Source organism: Hylobates moloch, unplaced genomic scaffold (genome assembly GCF_009828535.3).
Source record: "Hylobates moloch isolate HMO894 unplaced genomic scaffold, HMol_V3 SCAFFOLD_7, whole genome shotgun sequence".
NCBI classification, from domain to species: domain Eukaryota; kingdom Metazoa; phylum Chordata; class Mammalia; order Primates; family Hylobatidae; genus Hylobates; species Hylobates moloch.
In genome coordinates this window covers 2,694,743-2,713,891 of record NW_026652282.1, presented here as the reverse complement: position 1 = coordinate 2,713,891, position 19,149 = coordinate 2,694,743, and the positions used below count along the sequence as shown (strand labels likewise).

Sequence of the window (19,149 nt, the reverse complement as noted above, 5' to 3'; positions counted from 1 at the left end):
CCCCCCCCCCCCCCCCAACACTTAGCAACCAATAGTCTACTGTTGACTGGAAGCCTTACCAATAACATAAACAGCTAACTATCACATCTTTTGTATGTTATATATACAATACACTGTATTCTCACAATAAACTAAGAGAAAAGAAAATACCATTGAGAAAATCATAAGGAAGAGAACATATATTTACCACTCATTAAATAGAAGTGGATCTTCTTAAAGATCTTCATCCTCATCTTCAGGTTGAATAGGCTGAGGAGGAGGAGGGAGAGGAGAGGTTGGTCTTGCAGTCTCAGGGGTGGCAGAGGCAGAAGAAAATCCACATATGAGAGGATCTGCACAGTTCAGACCTGTGTTGTTCAAGCGTCAATTATAAGGGTTTAGAAATAAATCCTTCAATTTGTAGTCAATAGATTTTTAGCAATGGTGCTAAAACAATTAAAGGAGGCAAGGATAGTCTTTTCAACAAATGGTGCTGAGACAATTGGATATTCATATGTAAAAAGATCAATTTCAACTCTTACCTCTTATTATACCCAAAAATTAACTCAAAATGAATGACAGGTGGAAATATAAGAATTAAAACTCTTAAACTTTTAGGAAACTTCAATCACACAGGAGAAGGTCTTCAGGGCCATGGACTGGGGAAGATTTCATAAATATGACCTCAAAAGTACAATCCTTAAAAGAAAAGAATTGATCAACTGAAACTCATCAAAATTAAAAACTTTTGCACTTCAAAAGGCACTATTGAGAACATAAAGTGCTATTTGTTGAGAAAACCAAAAGACAAGCCATAAACTGGGAGAGAAGATTTGCCAACCATATTCCCGATAAAAGACTTTTATCTAGAAAATATGTAAACAAACCACGTACTATTCAGTAATAAGGAAAGAAATTATTTTTTAATGGGCAAAAATAATAGACATTTTTGCAAAGAGAGTGTACATGAGAAGATATTTAATATCATTAGTTACTAAACATTAGCTAAATGCAAATGAAAACTACAATGAGGCCAGGTGCAGTGGCTCATGCTTGTAATCCCAGCACTTTAGGAGGCCAAGATGAGTGGATTGCTTGAGGCAGGAGTTCAAGACCAACCTGGCCAACAGGGCAAGGCCCATGTCTACTAAAAATACAAAAATTAACGAGGAATAGTGGTGCATGCCTGTAGTCCCAGCTACTTGAGAGGCTGAGGCACAAGAATTGCTTAAACCCAGGAGGTGGAGGTTGTCGTGAGCTGAGATCGTACCACTGCACTCCAGCCTGGGCAACAGAGCAAGACTTTGAAAAAAAACAAAACAAAACAAAACAAAAAAACCTACGATGAGACGCCATTTCACATCCATTAGTATGGTTATAACAAAAAAAGATATTAGCAAGTGTTGGCTAGGTAATAGAGAAATAGAGACCCTTTATACCACCGTTGGTGAGAATGCCAGATATTGCAGCTGATTTGGAAAACAGTCTGTCAGTTTATTAAAACATTAAGCATAAATTTGCCTTATGAAACAGCAATTTCACCCCTAGGTATCTATGCAATAGAGATGAAAACATATATCCATGCAAAAAATAGTACACAAATGTTCATAGCAGCTTTATTAATAATAATCAACAAGTAGAAATAAACCAGATGTCACTCAACAAATAAATGGATTTAAAAGATGTGGTATACCCATGCAATGGAAGATAATTTAGCCATAAAAAGGAATGAAGTATTGATGCATGCTACAGTATGGAAGGACATTGAAAACATATGCTATGTAAAAGAAACCAGACACAAAATACCACATACTATATGAGTTCATTTATATGAAATGCCTAGAGAAGGCAAATCTTATAAAGACAGAAAGTGGATCAGCAAAGCTATCACACCCACGCACCCACCCAGGTCTGGTTTTAGAAGGTATTAAGCCCCCATGAAATGGACATTATTTGACTTTTGTTTGATGTATGGAAACAGCATTATCAAGTCTTGGTTTCAAAATATATTTAAGCCCTTCTGAGTTATGTAGAACAGAGGAGTGTTTTCCATTCGCAAGTGTTGGAGATGACAATATTTTCCCTCTGCCTTAATCCACTTATCCTAGAACCCAATAGGAAGGCAAAGACTGTCTTAATTGATTGACGCAGTTAAAGTTATTGATAGTGGGATAGGCACATATGGGCTGCATCTGTCTATGAGAAGGAAGCAATGGAGCCGATTAATTAATTCAAGCAAAATTAAATGTTCACACCTTTTAAATGTGGAAACTATAAAAACCAAAATGGTGCTGTGTGCACTAAGAGCATAATCTAGTTTTTGCTATCCTTAAGGGCCTCTTCCTGCATTTTGCCTATATTAAAATTACTGTGCAGATCTTATTGAGGTGATCAAGGTAGATGACTTCGATTTTTATTTTCTTCAACAAATTCATGTACCAGCAACTTTCAAATGATATTTAATGACTATTTTAAACACAGAGGACATGATCTTCAAATGATATTTAATAGCTATTTTACACACAGAGGACATAACTTTCAAATGATATTTAATAACTATTTTAAACACATAGGACATGGTCTGTAATGTTTTGTCCTGACTTAAATATTTATTGCATGTAGTAGATTTTAATAGAAGGAAACGAGTGAATAATGGGTAGTGCTTCTCTAAACACAGAGTAGAGGTAAATCTTAGTGATTTAAATTAGTCACAATTCTGACTTTTTGAGATTGCATGTTTATAAGTTTTTAATGCATGAAATTAATGTCAGTTATATATTTTGATTAAAGTCCTTCCATGTTTACTGTGTGTGTTTTTGCTTGCTTTATGAAAATTTCTAACCATAATGTATCAGTAACATTTCAAAAATTTATTTAAATTATAACATGTTAACATCAGAGGACCGTTGAATACACCATAAGCATTTCTTTAAAGAATGTGGGAAGTATCTTTTCTAATAATTTAATTTTCTCTCTTTTTTTTTAAAACAACTCACGTTAGCATTTTTTTTTTGCAGTAGCATCATTTTAACCCCCAGCTGCATATTCACAGGATATCTAATATTTTTTGCAAGTAACATTTTGAATTTGTTCTTCTTGACATCTTTATGTTTATATGCATTTTGCATTTCCCTATCTCATTTTTTTGAAATCCAAATGTAACAGATTTCAACTTTTTGTGTTACATTCTTTTTTTTTTTTTCTTTTACTGGGTAGCATCTCTCTCTTTTCTGAATTTTTTGAAAACCTGTTGTTTTTGAATTCTCTTTTTTCCCTTTATTTTCCTTCTCAATATGACCCCAGGAGCCAACACAAAGAAAAACGCAGATGATATAACCAGTAATGACCGTGGTGAAGATGAAGGTATTTTTTGTTTTTTCAAAGCTCAACCCTGATGCATGATTTTATATCTATCTATCTCTCTTTTTTTTTCATTTCAGTCTGTTTTTTCTCCCCTTATTTAAAACTAGTACACTTTGGTGTGCTTCTTTAATTATTTTCTTCTTGTATAGAAACCACTGTCATTTTTAATCCGAGTTACCATGTACAGGAAACAAATCACTGTGAGAAATATAAACATTGTTTCTAAACATGAAAAGAGTAATGAACTACTGTTTACAGAGAAGCCCATCTTTTTTTTTTTTGGCTTGGTCACAAGAAGAGAAAATGAAATTTTAAAACATGCATGTATAGTCTATTTTCTCCCTTCCAAATGTTATTTTGTAAGTTAATATACTACTTTGGAGCTTTGGTCTTCTTAATTATTTTTATAAACTACAAAACTCTACAGCACCTTAGAAGAATTTTTTTTTGGAGGGGGGGCTGAAATATCAGTTTGTTTTTTTCTTCACAAACATATTGATTCCAACATAGATTTCTGATAATCTGCTCACAGTGAAGTACACCAAAAAGTGTTTTAACGAGATGCTTTTGTTATCAAGCCCTGATACATTCAGGACTGCCTTTTACAGCATTTAAGCGGGGGCGGGGGGGAGGTTAAGAGTATCTCAGAACTGAAAAAGGACAAAAAGCTAGCTATGTTCATCTTTCTTTTCACACCATGGCTTTTTTGAAAACGTTTTTCTCCTTAAAATGTTTTGTTGCTGTGAAGTTTCTTCTTAAGGCTACCAAATTGCTCAACACATTATCTACCAGAAGTGAAAGGATTTTTTTTTAAAAGATGGTGGGTCTGAGGTACTCATGCAGACAACTCACACACTGTTTTTCTGCCCTTTCTGTATGAGAAATGATTTTTTTTTTAAAGAGGAGAAGCAACAAAAAAAGTACTCAAGCAAGCCCTTCTTCATCGGTAAGGCTCTATCGTATTAGCTAAAAGCACATTTTTCCCATCTGGGTAGCAAAATGCATGGAACTCCATTAAGGCCCTGGCTGGACCTTTGGGTCTCTGTCTGAAAGGCAATTTAAACCCCAAAACTGAGTCCTGAATTATCCTTGCTGCTCAAGCCCAACGTCCATGACAGGGTATTTTGACCAATTCTTGTAGTTGCTCCCCTCCTTGCTTACCTTCATAAATCAACTGTTCTCCAAGAAAAGAAATCTTGCCAACACCCTTTCCGTGCCCAGTCTTCCCTTAATATTTTGAATATTATTATTTTTACTGAGCTCATAGGGCTGTCACTGTCTCAAGTAGCTCTCTGAGAGATCTCAATTCTGATGGCCGTAGAAGATCAAAATCTACACCTGCTTCAGGTAGCCCCTTCTTTGATAAGGGCTTCTGAATGCCTGACATTTTATCAGTATTGAGCAAATACATAAAAACGAAATAAACTTTTGTCTCATACCTTATACTGCTCTAATTTGTATCCTGTTTGGCCTTCTCTTTTTAATACATTTCCTCTTGATAATTAGGATCTGTTTTCACAGTGTTCCCAGTGAATCTTTATTACCATTAAAATGCCATCTAATTTTCATTTAATATTGTTAAGTTATGATTTTTTGACTGCATTAGTATGACAACTGGTTATTACTTCCACAAGTTCAACAGAGTCTTGTTCTATATTTTATGAAAGGTAAGAGATGTTAATCTCACATATTTTCCAAGGGAGCACTTTAAAGCAGCCCTTCAAAATCTCTACTTACTCTTTTTTCCACAATTTACTAGCCAACCGCTGGTAATGGTAAAAGAAATGAGGCCAAAAACAGCAAATTAGGAACCAGAAAGAAGCAGTGGATCATGGGAAAAGCCATTTCTTACTCATGTAGCAGAAGACATTTCCCATAGTGTATGATGAATAAATGATTAATAGAAGATTTTTACTTCATATTTGAATTTTATATGAGAAAACAAAAGACACTTTTCTGCTGTGGATTAAATACCTGCAAATAAATACTTGGGTAACTTGACACTCTTTTGTGTGCTTTACTGTGACCAATGGGTATGTCGTGTCTTCTGTATGCACCCAGTAAAATTGTGATCATAATTCATTCAAATTGGAGCCACCATCCAAACGATGGTAATTCATATCCTCAGAATTCCTTTCTGGTATTTCAAGTGTCCCTGTGAATTATGAGGAAAAAAAAAAACTTTATTGATGAAAAAGTTGAAAATAAATATGCATAAATACTTGAGTTTTCTTTTAGTAACAAAGATATTTAAATTGTTTGTACACACACGCACACACACACACACACACATAGCTGTATCTAGAAATATTTATACGTGAGGTCAGTCTTCTAAAGATTAAATGCAGCCCTAATGGCTGATTGATGTTATGAAACAGGTCTTTTCACAAAGCAGGCCCTACAGATGGTCTCCAACTTTCTATCATCACCGATCATTGTTTTTACGTCATTGTTAATTTAAATAATAAAGTAAATTACTAAGAGGAATCATTGGTTGCAAGTCACAATGGGAGTTTATATTCCCTGTGAAAATTTAAAGCATTTAAATAGTTTGGATTCTTTTGCCATTTTTTATTACATCTCTTTTATTTTTGTCACCTAAGTATGTTAGTATGTTACTGTAATCACTGGAACAAAGACATTTGCTTGGACATCTTTTCTTTTTTTTCCCTATTTCTGTTCAGTTAATAATTTTTAACTGTTGATTTTGCTTTCTTGTCATTATCTGTCCCTTATTGATAGTTTATAGCTTCACTACTACTTTTATGTTTTTATTGTTAAATTGAAGATGAATCTGTACACTCACCTGCGAATTAAGATGCAACTATATTAAAACTAATTATAATTTTGAAGTTGATTTTATACTTAATTAGAAGATAAAATATATTTTGTCAAGGGTCCCATGTGTTTATTCAATTTAAATCACATTTTAGGGTTGGAGCAAAATTTAGGAAATGTGTACTTTACCTAAAACCATTTCTTTTAGTGCTTTAGATATCTATAGAAGCTTACATGAGCAGAGTATGCTAAATGTCTGTATGCTTCTTAAAATACCATTTCCATAAATAGAAAATGTAATAGCATTGATCATTTTCCTTAGAAACTCTTATCAAGGATCTTATCATCCATAAAAATAAATGTGCTTAATTCAAGTCAAAATAGGGAAATCAGTGAATCTCCTTTTTTCTTAATTTAGCATTGGTGAGTCGGTGTGATTCTTTATTGTGTTTCCTTACTTGGTTTTTTTTCCCAGATATTCATGATCAGAACAGTAAGAAGCCCGTTATGGTCTATATTCATGGGGGATCTTACATGGAGGGCACCGGCAACATGATTGACGGCAGCATTTTGGCCAGCTACGGAAACGTCATCGTGATCACCATTAACTACCGTCTGGGAATACTAGGTAAGTGATTTCATCATATGAATGACTGAGCAAGAGGAAACATGAAAAGTCCACTTCTTGTTTTGACGGGGCTCGTGGATTTGAATCCTGTTATTCCAGTTCCTGGTTAATTCCACTTCATGGTATTTATGTGATCAGATATGTTTATTCCTTTTACTACCTTCGTGCAACATGGTCATGAATCCCTTCTCAAACCAATGCAGACTTTAAGATCTTCAAGATGAAATGAAATTTTATTTATAGCATGTTTCTTCCTTGGAGTTCAATGAATGTATGTTTGTCTACATAGACCTGTACAATGAACACGTATTTGGTGATATTATAGTTGGGAATGGCCGTAGATCTTAGCTTTCTTTTCTGATTGTGTCATTGTATGAATCAGTATATTGTGTGGAGGAAAAGATTTTATCCAATTCTCTAACTGATTATGTTGAGACTTTGGAAGATTTGTTGTTTTGGTTCCATTGCATTTGCATGCAAGGAAACTTAGCTGTTAGTTGACTTTTGTTCCATTGATGATCTACTATTAAAGGCTAAATACATGGAAATTCAAGTTTAGTTCCTCCTTGTTTTAATGTTTCATTTCTTTTCTTTCTTTCTTTTTTTTTTTTTCTTTGAGATGGAATCTCACTCTGTCGCCCAGGCTGGAGTGCAGTGGTGCGATCTTGGCTCACTACAACCTCTGCCTCCTGGGTTCAAGTGATTCTTCTGCCTCAGCCTCCCAAGTAGCTGGGACTACAGGCGCATGCCACCACACCCAGCTAACTTTTGTGTTTTTAATAGAGACAGGGTTTCACCATATTGGCCAGGCTGGTCTCAAACTCCTGACCTTGTGATCCACCTGCCTCGGCCTTCCAAAGTGCTGGGATTACAGGCGTGAGCCACCACGCCCGGCCATCATTCATCTTCTTCTAATTGTAGGTAGGAAAATTATATATCTTCAGGGTCAGATTTCAGTACCTTCTGAGATGGCCTTTCCTGGTGTTGGTTAGTTTGTGAATAATATTCCTAAGACCTATGTAAAACATTTGTTTTCCAGGCAAAAATGCATTAAAGTGGTGTAGAAAATAAAATTTTTAACAAGTTAGCCATGAGAGAGATGTGTATATTGGTTGCAGTGTGATTATGATACAATATGAAATACAAAACAAAATGGAGGCCAGGCATGGTGGCTCTCGCCTATAATCCCAGCACTTTGGGAGGCCCAGGCAGGCAGATCACTTGAGGTAAGGAGTTAGAAAACAGCCTGGCCAAACTGGTGAAACCCTGTCTCTACTAAAAATACAAAAATTAACTGAGCCTGATGGCAGACGCCTGTAATCCCAGTTACTCAGGAGGCTGAGGCAGACTCGAGAGTTGAATGAACAGAGATACCCCTTGCTCCCGCCTGGGAACCGAGTGAGATTTTCTCTAATAATAATAATAATTAAAGTAAAAAGCAAAATAAAATGGACTAAAGGAGGTATGTCAAACAAGAAATATGGCTGAAAATGTTTTCTTCAAATATTGCCAAGAATATTTTCTTTTCAATCAGATGACTTCATTTCATTTTGAGTGGGTTTTTTTTTTTTCCTGTGTGAAAACATGAACCTGTAAAGAAGCCTTAAGAGGTGGTGAATTGCTGAGAAACCCTAAGAGGTGGTGTAAGAAACCCTAAGAGAAATGCATTTCTTGCTTTGAAATGCAAATCAGTCACAGGTGTTGCTAAAGTTGTATCTTTTGAAACATTGATAAAGAACTCAAAATTCCAGGTTGGTTTCTGCATTAAAGAAAATAAACACCACCAAAAAACCTTTTAGTATCAAAAAACTTATTATGTCGTTGGCTTTATTTCCTATATTTTTTGTAGTTTTCTGTGAGCCACATCATGGTGGAATAATGTCTCTGAACTTTTGCATAGCGATAATTGCACGCTTCACTGAATATTTTTCAGAGGCGCTGGATAGTTGCTTTGGCTACTACTGTTGGAAACAGGAAATTGTGCTTCTTGATGTTTTACAAAAGGTCCATTCTGACAAAGAGGTGGAAGGAGGAAAGTACGTGTGAGGGCACTGCACAGGCCCTCTTCAAAGGGAGCAGTGTGTGCACTGCCTGTAGCACGGCCACACGGAAGAAAGCGTGGGCATGCTTTTCTGAAGGAAGCAGTGGGCATCAAGAAAATTCTTGCTTTGCTGGAATCACAGAATATTCTGTTGCATGCGTGATGAATTGATGTGTCTGATAAGATAGAGTTTCAAAAGAAATTGATCTTCTTTTCCCCCTAAAGCCCGGTTGTATCAAGCAACTCTGTGATTTTATTTTATCAGTTTTGTCCCTTTGTGAATCAATTGCACATCTTGCAAATTAGCCTGGAAATTATACACACTTTTTTTAGAGGAAAAAAAAAAACTAATTGAAAAATTGTGTCTACTTTTTGTTATGGAGAGTTTTTAAAAGTCATAAGATAACAGAGAGCTGTAAAATTGGTGGGGAAGAAATAAAAGAAGCGATTTAGCATCTCTATGCCGGTCTATTTACATTCCTCCAATGAGCTAGTGTGGAACAGCCAAGCACACTACAGACCCCCTTTCATTTGATGGAATGAAATGTGCCAAGTTTGCCGATTTTACAGGACGATAGGGACTTTAAAATGTGACTGCGTTGGTTTTTATCATGGATCTTGCATTTACTATTGTCCTCTTGAAAACAGCTAGGCGGCATTTACTTTTTGCTTGTAGGAAACTCCTATTATCGGTCTTGAAAAAATGTTTTTAAACCTTTGGCATCCAGATATTTAAAAAGATGATCGAATAAAATACACAGCAGGCGCTGCAATGATCATTTCAGTGAGTGCATTTCATACAAGTAGATAAAATTGTAGGCAAAAAGTTGAAATATTCTTTGAGTTCTTTTTCTTCCAATAAAAGTCATAAATGCATAAATGTTATCTTCCTACCTGAGGAATGGAAAAATATTGTTTTAAGATTTTTTTTTAATGGAGTAACAAATGCTATTTTCTGTTACGCAAAAGAGAGGATTAAAAAGATGAAACATGCCTATAATGGAAGCGGAATGCTGACATTGGAAAGAATGTAGATTGCAGCCGGAGACAGACAGGAGCTAACAACTTCCCTTTACCTCCACCTTGAGGAAGTCAGCTAGTGTTTCCTCAGACTCTTTCCTTAGATGTAGAAGGCAGTGGTCTCTCCCTTGCAAGGTTGTTGTACAGTATAAAAGTTCCATGATTCAAAATACCACGCTTTACCTTATTAATATGTAATCTGCTTGTCAATAAAAAAATAACTTTTTTCTTTTTCCTTTTTTTTTTTTTTTTTTTGAGATGGAGTCTCGCTTTTATTGCCCAGGCTGGAGTGCAGTGGCATGATCTCGGCTCACTGCAACCTCTGCCTCCCCGGTCCAAGCGCTTCTCCTGCCTCAGCCTCCGCAGTAGCTGGGAATACAGGCGCCTGCCACCACGCCCCGCTAATTTTTGTATTTTTAGTAGAGACGGGGTTTTGCCATTTTGGCCAGGCTGGTCTCAAACTCCTGACCTCAGGAGATCCACCCGCCTTGGCCTCCCAAAGTGCTGGGATTACCAGCGTGAGCTACTGTGCCTGGCCAAAAAATAACCTTTTAAAAAAGGTTTAATGGACTCATGTAGATGAAGTTTCATAGGCTCTCAGCAGCAACCATTATACCCAGTCACACTACAATTTCTAGTGTTATTAATACCATTATGCATTGTATTAATACTACTGTTTATCCACAGTAAGAACTATAGCTGACCCAATCTGTAATGGCTAATATCTATCAAATATTGGCATCCAGACTGAACCATGTTAATTTAAAAAAACCATTACAAGACACTTCTAGACATTAAATAGAAGATCATCATGTTTGCTATTTTTTTTTTTAAATAATCAGAACTGTGCTACACAATCTTGCTAGCCATTGGCCATATAATTTATGATCCAATCCAGGACATGTTTGGGAGCTGCTCATGTGCTATGAATAAACTGGGATTGTCCCAGGCAAATTGAGATGTATCATCATAGCTATAAAGTAATTATTTATATCTACATGAAGTGTCTTCTGATTGAATTGGTGTTCAGTTTGTTTTTAAAGAAGCTGTACTTCTATAAACAGATTTTCTATGTGTTCTGCTGTACACCCTTGTCACTAGGAAGGTGTATATGTTACCAGAAAGGGATCCTAATCCAGACCCTAAGAGGGTTCTTGGGTCTCGTGCAAGAAGGAATTGGAGGCAAATCCGTAAAGTGAAAGTAAGTTTATTAGGAAAGTAAAGGAATAAAGAATCACTGCTCCATAAGCAGAGCAGCCCGAGGGCTGCTGGTTGGCTATTTTTATGATTATTTCTTGATTATATGCTAAGCAAGGGCTGATTATTCATGGGATTTCCAGTAAAGGGGTGGCAATTGTTGGAACTAAGGGTTCCTCCCCCTTTTAGACCATATAGGGTAACTTCCTGACATTGCCATGGCATTTGTAAGCTGTCATGGTGCTTGTGGAAGGGTCTTTTAGCATGCTAATGCATTATAATTAGCATATAATGAGTAGTGAGGACGACCAGAGGTCACTCTAGTTGCCATCTTGGTTTTGGTGGATTTTGGCTGTTTTTTTTTTTTAGTGCATCCTTTTATCAGCAAGGTCTTTGTGACCTGTGTCTTGTGCTGACCTCCTGTCTCATCCTGTGGCTAAGAATGCCTAACCTCTTGGGAATGCAGCCCAGTAGGTTCCACCCAGCCTTACGTTACCCAGCCCTTATTCAAGATGGAGATGCTCTGGTTCAAACATCTCTGACATATATATTCAAGAATTTGGAAAACCTGAAGTTCACCAATGCCTCTCAGATCAGTCATTGCCAGGGTGTATGGTGTTCCTATCTGCTCAGAAGCCAGCAAAATCCTTGCTGAGCTGTACATGCCAGGGCATTTGCCTGGTCTCACCTACCCACTTGAGTACCTATGCCCTATCACCCATTCACCTCACAACATCCATACGTATCATTTACCCCTAAGAAGATTAGACATTAATCCAGGTAATAAACTTTCAGAACACTCACCTCCAGACAGAAACTGCAGAGGATAATCTGATAAATCTGAATTCCTGTAAGGCCATTACTGAATCAATAAATACTCTTTTCTCCATCTTAGCCCCTTACTTTAGTATAACTTGAGTTCTCCCCAATCTGTTTTTTGTTTTTTTTTTTTTTTTTTTCGTTCATGATAGTCCAAAGACCTTCGATGTTAAAGAGAATGCATCTTGCTCATGCTTTTTGATGGAAACACCTGGAACTTATTTACTCCTTCCCCTTTCCTGCTATCTCCAAGTGCAAGTCTGTACCTGCAGTGGATTTCATCTGCCTCCATTTAAATATGTATTTCCGTTTAGCTCACATGGTACTATCACCTTTTTGGTCATCCTATGACTTCATGCTTCATGTATGCTGAAATTAATTGTTGCTTCGAAAGAGTCCCAACTATGTAACATCAACTCATTGTGTGCCTCTATGTGGCTGGCAGATATTACTTCATTTAATCTTCATAAACTCCCTTGGAAGAATTAATCTTATATCCTACCTATGAGGAAATGAATGCTTTGAGGTGATGGGATTTACTCATGGCATCACACCTTCTAGCAGTGAGAGCAGGGACTGAAACCTGGGTGTAACTGAAGCCAGAGCTCTGACTTACCACTCAGAACTCATCCACAGCCTTGTTAATTAATGTCAAGTATGAATTAGTAAACCATAGAATGAGTGAAGAAATTGAGTATCACTTTAGCATCAGATGGAGCTTTTATCATTATACAAAAACTTCTTACTGCTGATCAAGATACACAATTGTGATAAGATGCTTACAGTGTATTTTTAAGTTCCTCAAAGTGGGTCCTTGAAGGCTGATTCATTTCTATTCAATCGATACTGGTTTGCTTTGGGTCACGGTGATGGTGGCATTAACCACAACAATGGCATTTGTCACATCAAAGCTCTTCAGTGCAGTAGAACTAGTGTTTCATCAGGAAATTTGGTGTCCTACCCCCAGTTCCCATGTCATTGCCGGCTTGCTGTCTCGTGTGCATAAATTGAGTCAAATGATCATTTCGGTGCATTTCTTACAATTTTTCAGATATTATAGCTATCCTGAAAATTTTCATCTTAGGGTAGATTGCGTCATGGTCTTCTGAAGTTGTCTTTCTCTTTAAGACCATTCATTGAATAAACCTATTAGGCGCTTTGGAGTCATAACTGAATATAAGACAGAAATGGTTTGATATAAAAGCAACCAACATGCATAGCAGAAACAGCATTTGTAGTCATAATTTGGGTGACTTAACCCATATGCGTGTGCTCAGCCTAATAATGTGGTCACTTTCCCTGTTCTGGTCTCCCTTGTAGGGTTTTCCTCTGAAATTGAGGGAGGGTGAGCTGAGCTCTGAAGCATTCTTGCAACATCAGCCAGAGTGGTCTCACCTTTATGCTTTTGTGATATGTGTGAGCCATGTAGTATTCCACTCAACAAAAGAAGCCTGGAAATCATTAGAAGAGAGGACCAATATGTTCTTCCCAAGAGTTACAGCCTGAATTCCATGGGTGTGCATTTATGTGACATGCATCTGACATTAGTGGGAGTTCAATGGGTCACTATAATTTCCCTGAAGCACATCTGCTGAAAAATGTCAAGCTATCTTATAAATGACCTGTACATTCTTCTCCCCTTTGGAAGTTAGAGGAGTTATTTTTGGTACATTTGCTATTTTATTTCTTTTTTCTAACAATATTTCTTTTCTTTAATGCTTTATGAATGATTTTATTTGAAATGATAAATGGAACACATGTATCAAGTCAAAAGTTCATAAGCATATATATTAAAAAAGAAAGCATAATTTCCTTTCTTGAGAATCAACACACCTTGATGCTATGCTCCTGGTTTCATTAGAATCCCTCTGTTCTCTTCCTCTAACCAAAATGTCTCAGATTTTCCCTGATTTGATTTCTGTAAATGGCCTACTTTGACTGGAAGAATTGCCTCTCTTTGTCTAAAACAGGACCCAGGCATTACTAAAACAAAACACTGCAAAAAGTTAAATGAGGAGAAAGGAAAGTTAAGCATTGTACGTAGTGAGAAATACATAAACAAAAGTAGAGATGTAAAAGAAGCATGAGAGAAGCGTGAGAAAGTGAAATCCTGAGACAAGATGAATGGTGTGTGAGCATTCAAACCCAGGAAGTAGCAAAAGGTGGAAGAAAGAATGGGAGCCTTTAGGATAAGATTCTTTGTGGGCTGGGTGGCAGATGTTATCGGTAAAGCCAGCCTGGGGAGTTGGCAGGGGTCCATGCTGTAGATAACACAGTAATAGAATGAACACATTGCAGAAGATAGGGCAACCTCTAATCCAAAAATTATCAGATAAAGAAAAACCAAGACACTTTGCAAAACAAAAAACAACAAACAAAAAAACACAACACAATGTCTTATTTTTCATCATCATCTTCTTTATAATGAGGTTTCCATGCATTGAATACACACTTGGAAACACTGTAATCCCATGGTGGTTGTGGCTGCAGATTGATAGGTGTGGACAGGTCTTTGGTGGGGCAAACAAAATCAGGATCATGTTTTTTGCTCTCAGAGTGATCATTTGCTTGGACTTTCCTCTTCTGCCTCCTAGTGGCTCAAAATGCCCACTGCATTCATTGGATTTATTCAGGATGTGAAGAAGGTCAGGGGAAATTAAGGATGAGTGCTTTGTCATTAGGACCTCAGAGGCAAATGGAGCAGAGATGGGGACGACTGCAGTGTGATAAGGACTCTCTCACCAGGAAGGCGACATTGACGTAATAGTTGATGGGAACAGCAGAGCAAAGAGGCTCCCTCATCCTCAGCTGACCCAACAACAAGCAATACATCAGATGGAATGGTATTTATTGGGCAAGGAAAATCAGGGGAAGGCTAGGTGCAGTGGCTGTCACCTGTAATCCCAGCACTGTGGGAGGCCGAGGTGGGAGGATTCCTTGAGGCCAGGAGTTCCAGATCAGCCTGGACAACCTAGTGAGACCCTGTCTCAGAAAGAAAGAGAGAGAGGGAGGGAGAGGGAGAGAGAGAGAGAGAGAGAAAAGAAGGAAGGAAAAAGAACAAATTAGCCAGATGTGGTGATGTATGCCTGGTGTCCCAGCTACTTGAAAAGCTGAGGCGGGAGGATTGCTTGAGCCTAGGAGTTCGAGGCTGCAGTGTGCTGTGATTGCACTCCAGTCTCAGCAACAGAGTGAAATCCTGTCTCAGATTTTTAAAAAAGACTCAAAAGAAAATCAAGGGAGGAGTGGGGACAAGGTAGAAAAGATTTTTTTTTGTTTTGTGCTTTTTTCCCTAATGTATTCATTTAATCATCAAATAAAAATTGAATATATTGATCATGTACAAAGTGATGTTTTGAAATATGTATCCATTGAGAAATGGCTAAATCGAGCTAATTCACAAGTGCATTACTTCAAATGCTTATTTTTTCTGGTGCAAACACTTAAAATCTACTTTCTTAGAGATGTTCAAATATTCAATTCCTTGTGATTCAACTTTGTTTGCCATATTGAACAGATCTTTTGAACTTTTTCCTGCCAACTGAAACTTTGTAACCTTTGGCCAACATCTCCCGTTTCCTCTCCACCTCCAGCTTCAAGTTCTGTAAGAGAACATTCTACTCTCTGCTTCTGTAAGCTTGACTTTTTTTAGATTCCACATATAAGTAAGATCATGTGATATTTGTCTTTCTGTGTCTGGCTTATATCACTTAACATAATGTCCTCTGGTTCATCCATGTAGTCCCGAATGACACAACTTCTTTCCTTTTTTTTGAGGTAGAATAATAGTCCCTTATGTGTATAAACCCCATTTTCTTTATTCATTCATCTAATGATGGACATTCAGGTTGATTCCATATTTCAGCTGTTGTGATTAGTGCTGCAATGAACATGGGAGTGCAGATTTCTCTTCAAAGACTTCTTTTTTCCAATCCCAAATACACAAAATTATCATCTGGCATCTGTCATGCTATGGAGATTCTCCTTGATCTATTTATAAACGATTCAGGATTTCTTTAAAGAAGCTGAAATTTTATTTTTACATGCATAACCATATTTAGAAATCAAAATATTCAAACAAAACTCACAGAAGAATCTATTCCATCAATATATAATTCCCAGTTAATTGATTGTAGAATGTCATTTAAGCATGAGTTAGTAGTCACAGAGAAAATGCCTTAAAAATGTTCTGTCTTTGAAAGTTTTACATTCAAAACAGTCTCTTAAGATTATTAGTTCTAAAAGACACCATCCCTTTCTCTCTTCAGCCTGTTTTCTTCATTTTGCTTCTCATCCAGTATGTGAAAGGTTGATCATTTTTAGTTGATGAGGTTGACGTGCCCTCTTTCTCCTTGGGGACAGAAGGACATAAGTTTTGCTCTAAATGAAAATAAGAGTATGATGAGTATCCCAAGGGATGATGGAAAGTTCCAGGGAGAAGCATTGAAATTGAGAGCCAAATTCAAGTACATTGGAATTAGGGTTCTGGTGATAATTCTGTCAGTATCTGCATATATTCAGGGAAATCAGTCCTTTCGAGTAGGATAATGGAAAAATCTCTAAAAGGCAATCTGAGCAGGATGTTTAAAGACTATGTGATTATTATGCACTGCATGCCTGTACCAAAACATCTCAAGTACCCCACAATTATATACACTTACTATGTACCCATAAAGTTTAAAAAAATGTAAGACTACTACACATATTCTGGCCTGCAGCTTTTTTTCCCCTGACATTTGCCTACAAGCCTGTAATAGCACAGGCAGTTCTACAAGCAGCATGAATATGCACATATGTACATGCATGATAGCCGTGATACAAAGACAGATGTGTTGTGTTCTAGTATAATTATTTTTGTCCAATCCAACATTAATAAGTCATTAGCTTTATGGAAATGAACCCTAGAGGATGAAACATACAGGTGCAAAGTAAATTTCCTAGGGACTAAATTATAACCAAATTATGGCAGGTACACCCTGCATTTAGCGATATAAATATATGTTTCAAATAAAATTGTAACATACTGATTGGCACGTCCAGCCACATTCTTAAGATACTTTATCCTTTGACTAGAAATAATAATAATTGCTTTTTTGAATGAAGTGTTTAATTTTCAGTGTAAAAAGTCAGGAATATTTTAGAATGCTCAACGCAACATTGCTTCAATGAGCTAGGGCCTTTATGAAGATAAGTCACTAGAAAGTCTCTGTTGATTCAGTTAATTATTTGAGATTATATGCACTGATTTTCACTGTGTTAAGTATAGTGGCATTTATTAGAGGCTCAGATGTTATAGAGAGAAGGCTGTGTCCAGTTATAGGGCTGTAGTCATAAACAGGTAGGTAAAATCAACACATCATTGTAAATCATAAACAGGCAGGTATGATAAACACATAATGATAAGCATTTCAGCACTGGGTGCAGTGTTGCATGCCTGTAGTCTCAGCTACTCGCAAGGCTGAGGATCCTTGGAGCTTAGGAGTTCAAGAGCAGCCTGGGCAACATAGTGAGACCCCATCTTTAAACATTAAAAAGAACAACAAAAAAACATCATTTCAGTGTAGACAGGCATAACATGATCTCACAGAAACACTACGATTTGTACACAAGAAAACTAAGCTTTGCACTGGTGTTCGGAGAACATTTTGGAATGATAAACTATTTCCTGTTTGTTTTAAGAAATATTTGGTAACATTTAAAGTAGTGTCTGCCTCTTTCCTAAAATATTCCAGTATCTGTTTAGATGTCCCAGTTGCCCTTAGATACTTGGTAAACATATATACACATATATGCTATATATGTGTATATATGTGGGTGTGGGAGCATATGGGTGTGTATATATATGTCTATATATGTACACACACTAATGTGTATGTATACATATATAAAATACGTTCCTTGATTCACAGTGGGATTATATTCCAATAAACCCGTTGTAAATTTAAGATGTCATTAGTTGAAAATACATCAATACACCTAACCTACCAAACACCATAGCTTAGCCTAGCTGACATTGAACATACTTATAACACTTACATTAGCCTACAGTTGGGTGGCATCATCTAACACAAATCCTGTTTTATAAATAAAGTGTTGAATGTTTCATGTACACTGCAGAGTATCAGTTATTTGCCCTTGTGATTGTGTGGCTGACTGGGAGCTACAGACCACTGCCTGGCATCCCAAGAGACTGTGGTACTGCATATTGCTAGCTTGGGAATGCATCAAAATTCAAAATATGATTTCTACTGACTGAATATCATTTTTGTATCATCTTAAGATCAGAAATCATAAATCAAACCATTGTAAGTCCGGGAATGTCTGTGTAATAATTTGGCTATAGTCTTAAACAGGTGGGTAGAATAAACACATTATTATAAATCCATCCTGTGCTTTTGAACACATGGAGGCTACCCCACCAAAATTCCTGTGTTCAATATATTGCTGAACCTCTAGGTATCTTTTTCCTTCATTGCTATTTAATTTTTCCTTCTAAAAATGAACTTACAATATTACTTAGGAATAGCATTCATCCTTCTTCATTCTTCTTTGTTTAAAACATGCTTAGCATTTCTCATCTTGAAAGAAATGAATAGTTTCCTTCTTTTCAATCATATTTCATCAGAACTATTCTCTTGAGGGCCACGGAAATGTCATAAGCATTTTCTTTGGCACTTCTGATACTTTTAATGGCTTTTGATACATCTTCATGTTTCTTAATCTTCTTGTGATCCTTACCATGTAAGTGACCTGTTGAGCTTATCTCCAACTCCTATTTTTCATTGTCTCCTTCCTTTATTTGAAACAACTTATATCCAGTGTACATGTTTAAAGTGTGCAATTCAGTGGCCTTTAGTATATGCACAACATTGTGACACCAGCAACACCATCGAATTTTTGAACATTGACGCCATTCCAAAGAGAAATCCCATACCTCTTCTCTCCCAGGTCCCCAGGAGATAGGCTTCCACTAACTATCTACCTGTCTATATAGATTTGCCTTTTGGGGGCATTTCATGTAAATTAAATCATATAATACGTGCTTTTTTGTGTGTCTGACTTCATTCCCTTAATGTTTTTGAGGCTCATCCATGTTGTAGCATGCATGGATGCTTTTATTTTTTATGGTTCAGTAATATTTCATTTTATGGATATACCACACTTTGTTTATCCATCCATCTGTTGCTAGACATTGGGATCATTTCCAGTTTCTGGATATTGTCAATAATTGTGCCACGAACGTTCATGTGCAAGTTTTTTTTTTTTTTTTATGATTCCACGTTTTTAGTATAGTCACAAAGTTGTATAACTTCACCATTATCTAATT

General features: G+C 36.7%; 1 protein-coding gene across 4 annotated transcripts in view; it reads left to right on the top strand.

Annotated features, from left to right (window-relative positions):
- Window positions 1-19,149, top strand: part of NLGN4X (neuroligin 4 X-linked) — a 357,157-nt gene that overhangs the window by 191,614 nt on the left and 146,394 nt on the right. For 3 of the 4 annotated variants that reach the window (XM_032756537.2, XM_032756538.2, XM_032756539.2), the window contains exon 3: window positions 6,596-6,748. In XM_032756537.2, the coding sequence (XP_032612428.1) occupies window positions 6,596-6,748 (153 nt within the window). Of the gene's footprint in view, window positions 1-2,920; window positions 3,343-6,595; window positions 6,749-19,149 lie in introns of those variants that run through there. The other variant, XM_032756540.2, reaches the window with a different exon arrangement.